The 10,313-nt window shown below is 38.2% G+C and overlaps 1 protein-coding gene across 2 annotated transcripts in view; it reads right to left on the reverse strand.

Moving 5' to 3' along the window:
• Epsti1 (epithelial stromal interaction 1) overlaps nucleotides 1-9,946 on the reverse strand; it is an 81,628-nt gene extending 71,682 nt beyond the window's left edge. For both annotated transcript variants that reach the window (XM_090341723.1, XM_090341722.1), the window contains exon 1: nucleotides 9,656-9,946. In XM_090341723.1, coding sequence (XP_090197849.1) covers nucleotides 9,656-9,825 — 170 coding nt within the window. In that variant the 5' untranslated portion in view covers nucleotides 9,826-9,946. The remainder of the gene's footprint in view (nucleotides 1-9,655) is intronic.
• Nucleotides 9,947-10,313: the final 367 nt, after the last annotated feature.

Consider the following 10,313-nt stretch of genomic DNA (forward strand, 5'->3'; position numbering starts at 1 on the left):
GAAGCATAAAGCTCTTCGCCGAGCATTCTTTTTTGGAAAGAAAAAAATTCTAACAATTCTCTGAAGTCAATTCTCTGGGTAGAAATGTGAACTACATTTCAATTTCTCTCCCTTAGAGCTCCCATTTTCATTTCCGAGTCCCATAGTGAGTGGATCGTGTAATCCATTCTTATGGCTACTGATTCTCAATTCTTAAACTAGAAAAGACATGAGGCTATCCCAGTTTTCTCTCACACTTTCTCTTGATTAATGTATGCCTTTATCTATTCAAGTTGACAATGTGCCTATATAGCAGGTCCCACTGTAATCTTGTGATTAAGTGTGGGATAGTCAGAAAAGTAAAAGCAACTGAGAAGAACATCCAGAAAAGCAGTATGAAATGGAGTCATATAGATAAGGAAAGTTTTGTGTTGCTTTCTCCCTTCCTGGAAGGCTCAGGGAAAGTTTTGTGTTGTGTTCTCCCTTCATGGAAGGCTCAAGGATATCTAGGGCTCAATCAGCTACCCTGATCAATGGGACAAGTTTAATATATGTTATACCTTAGCACTAGCAACAAGGAAAAGTCAGAAATAGTCTGGAGCCTGACTAAATAACCCACGAATGCCAATCTGGAGCCTTTCTGGATTTAAATCCTAATTCTGTTCATTTCTATTGACCAATTTTTTAAATCTATTTTCCATCTATTTTATAGATAGAAATGGTAATAACCATGATATGCCTCACAAATTAAAAATGCTTAGTATGATACCAGTACACAACAAATATCCTGTTCTAATCACCTATGGTTTTCACTATATCAGCTCTGGACTACAGGCCTTCATACTTTGCAGGAGAAAAATAAACAAAGCCTTGCTCAGGAAACCTATCTATATAGGATCTGATGTTATCTGCAACAATTATAACTATATCTAAAAATGTTTACGACTCAGCCTGAGCCACTACTACAATTTCTCTTATACTGTGGTTTAGTCCTAATTCTGTGTGTGTGTGTGTGTGTGTGTGTGTGTGTGTGTGTGTGTGTGTGTAATTTAGTTTCCCTATTTTTTTTTTTTGCCAGTTCCAGGGCTTGAACTCAGGGCCTGGGCACTTTCCTTGGACACTTGATTTTGCTCAAAGTTAGCACTCTTGCCACTTGAACTGAAGTACCACTTCAGGCTTTTTCTGTGTATGTGGTACCAAGCACTTGAACCCAGGGCATACTGCATGCTAGGCAAGCACTCTACCACTAGGCCACACTCCCTACCCTTCTAAGTATTTTTTACTTCTGGTTCTGATTCTGATTAGTCCCTCTATATCTATATCCTCACTCCTGATCTTTTCTTTGGATCTCAAGAGTAGTTTTACAGAGTGAGATATATCTTTAATATGAAATGAATAAACCAGGCAACGTTGGCTCATTCTTGTAATCCTAGCTACTCAGGAGTCAGTTATAAGGATCAAAGCTTGAAGCCAGTACAGGTAGGAAATTCCATGACGATCTTATCTCCAATTAACCACAGCGCCAAAAAAAAAAAAAGCCAGAAATAAAGCCGTGGCTAAAGTTGTAGAGCACCAGCCTTGAACAAAAGAAGCACCCAGGCCCTGAGTTCAAGCCCCAAAACTGACACTAATACGTATGTACACACATTCATACATATATATGTATTCATGTCCTCAAAAATGTTAGCAGAATTCTAATCCCAGGTTTTGTTCCTTAGTTTATTAAAATGTGATATATCTAGTGACAGTGACCTGGGACTATAAACCTAGCTACATGGGAAGCTAAGAAAGAAGAATCTTTTTTGTGTGTGTTTTGTTTTTGCCAGTTTTGGAGCTTGAACACAGTGCCTGAGCACTGTCCTTGGAGACATTTTGCTCAAGGTTAGTGCTCTGCCACTTGAGCCACGGCACCACTTTTGGCTTTTTCTGTATGTGGCCCCAAAGAATTGAACCCAGGGCTTCATGCATGCCCGATGAGCATGCTACCGGTCCCAGAAGAGTCTTCGTTTAAGGGCAGTTAGGGTCTCTCAGACTTTTCTGCCCAGGCTGTCCTTATCTCAAAATTAACCAGCAAAAACAACAGGACTGGGTATGTAGTTCAAATTGTAAGTTGTCACTTGCTGTGTCACCAAAATATTTTATATATGAACCAGTATTAAATATACAATTCATGACAGACTAGGCTCCAAAAGCATTGCAAGCAAAATTAAAACATTAATAAAATGAATACCTAAATACCATCTGCATGTATTTTCCTCATGTTAATACTTCACATCTGAGTCTTCCCTCCTTTCTCCCTCCTCCTCTCCTTTCCTAATCATCCTCTCCCCTCACTTCTGCCCTTCTCTTTCCTTTCCTCTCTTCTCTTAACCTCTATTGGAAAAGTTAGCTACAGGATCACAACATATAATAGTAAATATTTAACAAGTACCTCCAAAGAACAAAGACATTTTCTAACTGGCACATAATCACATCCTAAGGAGTTTATTAACACAACATTGTCTAATTGTATTCAAATTCCAAATTATATTAATCTAAATATTGCTTTCACTCTACCTCGTCCTGGTTTCAAATTATGGGATTGACACTTTGTCTACAACAAATTCTTACAAACTTTTTTCTCTGACAACTGTCATTGTTGTAGCCTTCAGATGAACTGTCTGACATAATGTACCACAGGGTGATTTAAGAGTTAGGTTAAACATTTTTTTAGAAAGAGTACTAACCAGGAAGTGTTATCTGTGGTGAAGCCAACAGTTGTTTCTGTGTTGAAATAATGAAAGAATGTGTAAACCAGTACCTGTCTGTGTAATGCACAGCAATCCAATTTTAAAATGCAGATGAGACAGGGCACACCTTCTCCTAATCATACCTTTCCCTTGACAGTTCAAAGAGCATAATGACTCTAACACATTTTATATGGTTGGTTAGTTGTTTGTTCTTTTGTTTTGTCTTGTGTTGTTTGAGAGATTCTGACTGTGTAGACCAGGCTGAACTCAAACTCAGGATCCTCTTATCTGAACCTCCAGAATGGTGGATGTTAAAATTACAGGCATGAACCACCATGTCATAGTCTAGCCTTTGAATTTTACTACTGCTGAGTGTCTTCAACTTTTTTTGTAATATTCTTTTTTATTGTAATTAATAGAAGGGTTACATTATATTCACCAGATAGAAGGAGCATCACTTCACAAACATTGATACCCCTTTCTCATGTGTTTGTCCCCCTTTCCCTCGCCCCACCCTCACATCTTGTTTTTCCCCCTTCCCTATGTCTTCAACTTTTCTACAGGACTTTAATGGATTGCCTTTTAAGGCTTCATATTGAAGGATTGAGGGGGAGGTGGAATTATAAACATTACAGAACAAAGGACCCACATCAACTGATTTTCTGATATAGAATAGATCCTTTGAGAGCTGTCTTTTCCTTTTGGTTATTATTTTGTCTTAAGCTTTTGTTTCAGATTCAAATACATTCTGAATAGATGCAATTAACCTTAACAATATGTATCACCTTTCAGCACTCTACTGACTTTGAAGTAAGTAACCTTACTGTGTAATTGAGCTAAGCTTCATTTTTTCTCATTTCAGCCATACTTCAGCTGATTATTATAGATATTATGTGTTTTCAAGCTTTCATCATCCTGTTGATTTATTGTTTCACTGGTTTAGCTGTCAAAGACTTTATGAAAAATACCCATTCATTTTTGATGATACAGTATTTGAAAGAAAAATGATTGCTCCCCAAGCCTTGGCATGTTACAAATGCATACCATCGTATCAAGGAGCAAAATGCAGCCCCCTAAAAGGTAGAAGTAAGACCCTAATTTCTACCCTCCTCCACAAACAGAAAGGCACATTTAATTTAATCACACCCAAATCTTTTCTTTCAAGTCATTCTAATAACTCTTCTGCCATGCCTAGAACTACTTTTCACATTGTAGGTAGTAACCCACTACTTGTAGGTTATGAAATAAAGTTAATGGATATATTTTAATGAATAAGAATAAAGAATGTCAAGAGTATATCTCATGTAACAAGGGTGAGAATTGTTTTGTGAAATTTAGTCCCAAATTTACACACACACACACACACACACACACACACACACACACACACACACACACCCCTTCTATATCCACAAGGGTGATGATGTCAGACGAATGTTAATTATTCATTGTAGGCTGATGGTGAGATCTGAAAAAAATTTGCAGGAAGTTATTGTGTTTTGAGGTTAGTCAGAAATGGTGACAGTGAGAAGATTGCTCAAGCCAGGAGACCACAAAAGTCAGTCATTTGTGAAAAGCAGCAAAGAAAATAGGATCTTGAGAGAAACTTGATTCTTCCAGACATTTTTAATCTAAATCATTTTTAAAGCTGTGATGGGTTCAAGATGGATTGCCCCTAAATAAAGTGTCTTGGCATTTGGGAAAACAGCAGAAGCAAGGAAATCTCTTTGACTTTTCCTATCTTTTGAAGTATGCCAGAAGTGATGCTGTGGCCCAAGTGGCAGACTGCTAGCCTTGAGAATGCCCAAGGACGGTGCTCAGGCCCTGAGTTCAAAAACCAAGACTGGCAAAAAAAATTGTTTCAACTTTCTCCAAAGAAAGTCTTCATTTCAGAGAAATCCTCCCTATGACCAAAGGAAATGAATGAAGATCCAAAACATTAAGAGTCTAAAAAATAGGCCTTGCCAGGTATCTATATTTTCATTAAATCTTACTACTGTTTCACCAGTCATAACCTCCACAAAACTGTCTACCGGTCATCAAGTTTAAGCATAAAATGAAAATATCTTACCAACCTCATGCTATATGGTCCTAATGCTAGCACTTGAGAAGCTGAGTTCAGGGCCAGCCTAAACTCCATCTCAAAGTAATAATAATAATAATAATAATAATAATAATAATAGTAATAATAATAATGTTTTCCTTCTTGTGTAGATCTTCACTTCTGAAGACCCAAATGTCTCATGTCACATAAAATTACATCAAATAAATTTGCATGCTTTTGTCTTTGTCTTTTCCTATAGGGCCTCAGCCATGAGCATAGGAAAAGCTACAGTTCTCATTTGCATATGTAAATAAATTGCATATGTTTTTCTACTTCACACTCTTTTTGAGCCTTGGACTTTTCTCTTTTGGTGGTGTGAATAGGAAAGAACAGACTGGGCATCAGCTAACTGCAATCCACAGCCTCCTCCAGTGCTGAGAACTGTCAGGATCCACGCTTTAGTAATAGACCCATGCTTGAGCATGGGTCCTGTGATTAAGAAAGGCAATGAGAGCTTGGAAAAATCATTCAATCACCTCTAAAGTAGCAGCGTATTTATTTTGGAGATAGAATCAATAATGCATATGGCATGCTTAGTACAAGGTCTGCTACATGGTTAATTATTGCAGAGACATGAAGTACTATAATGTAGCCTGGTAAAGTAGTACAATGGTAGAATGCTTGTCTCATATGCCTCAATTTCCAAAATGGTAAGGAAAGGATTGTATAGAAGGAACTGACTGTTGTTTTGAGATGTTGGGTTTTTTTTTCCAGTTTTCAGTTTATTCGAAGTCACAACTAATTAACTTTGTGCTACAAGAGCTTTGTAATGTTTCATCCTATTTATTGTTTCAAAAATAAAGAAGCAGAGCTCTACTAGCTTGATGCTAGATATTATTATTTAGTAGAGTTTGATACTACTCACAGTTGAAACACTCAGCTCATTAAACTGTACTATTATCATGAAAAGTTAACTATTGACTATTATTTACACGCTTTCTGAATGCTTTTGTGCTTAGGGATTGTATTAAATAACCACTTAATGGATAGCTACCTATATTGAGCCATCAGAAAAATTACTAACTGGAACCAGTCATCAATTTTCTCTTCCAATGTACTATCATTTCCCAACACTAAAAGGAACTTCTGCCTTTTACAGAAAAAGAAATAAGACTGGTGCCTTCATAGCATTTAGAATCTATGGGGGAAAGCTTATTTTCTCATAATCATATGGAGAGAGGAAATTGAAATCTGAAGTACTGCAGTGAGGAAGAAACAGTAAATATAGTTCTTATAGGCACTAATGACTTTGTAAAACCTGGCAGCTAATTCAAGACTATTTTATATGGTTAGTTCCCACGTAACAAAGTTGAGTCAAGTTCTGGCTTAGCCATAGAAACAATATTTTGGGGTTTTGGCATACACTAAAGTGTTATTTATAAAAGTTGAATTAACATTAAAATTTAATGACTAAATTATCATCTAGTCAGTTCACATACTATCTTATATAAAATGATTTATAAAATTTAGCACATCTGGGATTGACTTTTAACAAGTACTCGTGCAAAGCTTGTGCTTTCTTTTTCTTTACCTCTCTTGAGAGTTTGGGAAGAAACAAGTGTCCACAACAAAGTTTATTTTCTTCCCCAAAGCAAAATGAACTGGTGAGAAACATTGAAAATACCCCTGAACTACAATGGAATTATAAGAGAAAAAAACAAGTTCATATATCCAATTTGCATAAATCTATATGAGTGCTAAGTGCTAGCCTTGAGAAAGCCCAAGGATAGTGCTTAGGCCCTGAGTTCAAGCACCAGGACTGGCAAGAAAGAAAGAGAGAAAGACAGAGAGAAGAGAGAAGGAGAGAGGGAGAGAGGGAGAGAGGGAGAGAGGGAGAGAGGGAGAGAGGGAGAGAGATTTTACTAATATATTTTGCTTATAAGTAGGCAGGTGTTATAAATGTGTATTTTTCAAGATACAAATAGCAAATTTTAGCAATTTTAAGGTGGCAAGAGAGTATTTGTCAATAACTTTGTCAAATGAACTCAAGGCAGTGAGTGAGCTCCCAATATTTGCTGAATATTTTCTTCAAGGCTATCACAATATCATTTTAATAATAAGGAACTGATACATACAATATGCAAACTTATTCAGAGACCTAGTGACAGCATTTTCAGAACTTGAACGTAAATCTTCCCCAGCATCAGCAGTTATATCTTTAATCCTCACACTGGATTCATTGCCCAAATGAGTTAACAGGTTGCCCCCAAGGTAAATTCCAGCTTTGCCCTATAAGAAAATTCATACTGTGACTGAACAAATGAAGTGTCACGATTGAAGTACTTATCCTATTTTCTAAATTCCCTATCAGAAAGTACTTCTGATTTCTCTCTCCAAAATAAATTAAAGAAAAAAACTTTTCTAACTCTGTTGTTGTTTTCACCGAGATATTAACTACTCTGCTTGATTTCCTCTTTCTGGAGAGGAGAGACATACATAATGAAAATGTAACCATTCACTGGGATTCCATCAGGATTTTGGATGCTAAACACTTGAAAAGGAATGCATCTTTTTTTTCATTGTTCAAAGTTCTTTTTTAATTCGTTGAAAGAAATAAAATTATATTAAAAAATAGAGTAATCTCACAAACTGAAAACCAGGAACAAAAAGAACAAGTTAGTTTTTTTTATCCTGAGAGGCACATCTGTCTGATGGAATTAACTATCTTGTGAACTTGTTCTTTGCTAACTTATCAACAAGCACAGAATCACTTCTCCTATTTCTAAGACATCAGAAAGCACCAGGAGTGCTAATTTGGGTGTTTGGATACAAAGTTCCAGCCTTCCAGTGGAGGTTAAGAAAAACCCTTTCAATTTCCTTAATGTCCAATGGTATACGTTGACTTTATAAAGAAACTTCAGACTGGCACACTCATGACCTCAATTTCCAACATCTGGTCCTATTTTAGGAAAATCTTGCTACTACTGAGTGAAAATGTTCCAGATTTCTGGAGCTGGAATCCTGGTAGCTTCAAGGAGCAGGCCAGGGAGAAGGGCTCTGACCTTAGGACAGGAGGAGGCCCTGCCAGTGAGCTTCTCTTCCAAGAGGTTCACACCCATAGCTCTACATTACACACTACAGCTTCCCTGCAACCTCTGAGCTGACCACAGAACAGAGCAAAAGTTACCCCCCAACACTCCTGCAAGCAATGCATCTTTTAATATATTTATTGCAAATGACTCACATGAGGGGAAAAAAAACGCATCTTGTGAGAGGTAACTGAATTCCTCTAGGAATTTCTCCACTTTCAAATCTTCTTATGAATCACAAAACAGTGTTCACTGAGGTCTTCTGGATATTAAAGCCTGGGTGATCATGGGAATCACCATACTTTTCTGAGCAATTTGGTCCAGCTAGAGGCAGAAATAATTGCCATCCTATAAGAAGATAGATGGATACAACTGCTAATGCATCTGAGAAGGTAAGAGCATATAAGTAGTAAGTTGTATCTAAATAGATGCCTTAAAAAAAAACAAATCTTCCTATGTAGCTTTCAAGCTAGCTTCAAACTCATTATCCTTTTGCTTCAGGCTTGAGTGATGGAATTGCAAGTGTGAGCCTCCATACTTGGGAAAATAGATGCTTTCTAATAAATAATGTTTTACCATTAACCAGTCTTGGATACGAGGCCATCTATCTGTGACCTCTGCTGCTATTAAATGCTGCAGCTAATAGACATGTAGGTTACTTGAAACTAATTGAGTTTCTGTTGTGGTAAGAAGGCAATTACTCTCAGAAAAATTCTGCCATTTCTAATTGATTTCCAGATCACTGATCAAAAGTAACCCTACCTGAATAATATCGAATAATATCAATGGTGTGATCCTTCCAAAAGCACCTAAAAAAGGGTAGAGATAGGATGAGGCATAATGGAGCATACAAAAGAAGGGGTGATATAGATTAAGATACATTGTACTACTCATAATCTGACTTTTGGAATTGTTACCTATTGTACAACTGCTTAATAAAATTGAAAAATGAACAACAATAGCAGCCCAGCTCAGTAGCTCACAGCTGTTTCCCTAGTTACTCAGAAGGCTTGGTTTTTCCTGCCAGCTCATGAGACTCTTATCTGCAATAAATCACCAAAGCTAGAAGTAGAGATGTAGCTCAGGTGGTAGATCACTAGCCTTGAGGACAAAGGCTCCAGGAAGGTGCCCAGGCCCTGGAGCTCAAGCCATGGGGCTCAGAAAAAAAAAATCAAATGGACAGTCAAGCACCTGCAGCTCAAGCCTTCAGTCATAGCTACTGAGGAGCTGAGATCTGAGGATCAAGTTTTGAAACAAGCCTAGGAAGGAAAGTCTGTGAGGCTCTTATTACCAATTAACTACTAAAAAAAGTCGGAAGTGAAGCTGTGACTGAAGTGGTAGAGCCTTGATCAAAAAGAAAAAAAAACAACTCAGGGATAGTATCCAGGTCCTTTCTACACACACACACACACACACACACACACACACACACACTCACTCACATATGAAAAGTGTATTTGCATAATTAGTCAGGGTATAAATTCTGAAGATACCTGAAAATCAGCAAACGTGCGCGCGCTCACACACACGAACAAAATGCATGTTGGCTTGACACAACTAAAGCTATCAATCCTATAGCCACTGAGAAAAGTTATAAGTAGTGTTTTGGAAGGAAGTGATGACTCAGATATTCAGTCAAGAAACCTGGCAGATTCAACATGTCCTAAGGGAATTCATGCATGAGTTTATGTAGGCAAATAATAATTCATCCTCTTGATAATCCTGTTGTCCACACTTATGGTTTCAAACTCCGAGAGAACCAGAGAACATCTAAGAACGGGGCTGTCACCCACTAAAAGCCGCCCCACACTTACCTCCTCTGGCCAGCATGCTCTGAGCTCTTTAGCGCAGGGCCCTGGGGAACCCTCTCCAGACCCTGTCTCTGGCTTTGCAGTGGACCCAGGCCTCTCAGCTGCTGGCTGGGGTGTGGGGAAATGGAAGAAGAGCTGTTCTTGGTGCCTATCACCCTGCTGCGGGTATACATGATGGGTCCCAGGCGGTGGCCAATGCAGGAAGGATGCAGGAGAGATAGGTGCGGGGCAGAACGCTCCAACTCTACAGATTCCACAGGGCAGGGGAAGCGGTTTTTAACAGCTGAGTTTCGATTTCTCTCTCACCAGCTTAAGGGAGCTCCGCCCACCCTCCTCCAGAACTTCCCCACTCATTCCATGTAGTGCCCTCTGACCCCAGTGAGGGTTAACAGCCACAACTCACTAGTAATGACTGAAGTTTGACTGTTAATCATGCAGGAAATGGAAAGTGAAATTTAAAAAAAAAAAAATATATATATATATATATATATATTTACCACAAAGCTGCAGAGGCAAGCTGAGGACACAGTACAGCTGATTCTTCCTTGCTGAGCAATAGACCAATCATTTCTTTAACAACAGGATGGTGTGTGTGTGTGTGTGTGTGTGTGTGTGTGTGTGTGTGTGTGTGTGTGTGTGTGCGCGCTTTAACGATATGGAT

This window comes from Megascapheus bottae, chromosome 11, assembly GCF_031878675.1.
Source record: "Megascapheus bottae isolate mThoBot1 chromosome 11, mThoBot2.hap1, whole genome shotgun sequence".
Classification (NCBI taxonomy): Eukaryota; Metazoa; Chordata; class Mammalia; order Rodentia; family Geomyidae; genus Megascapheus; species Megascapheus bottae.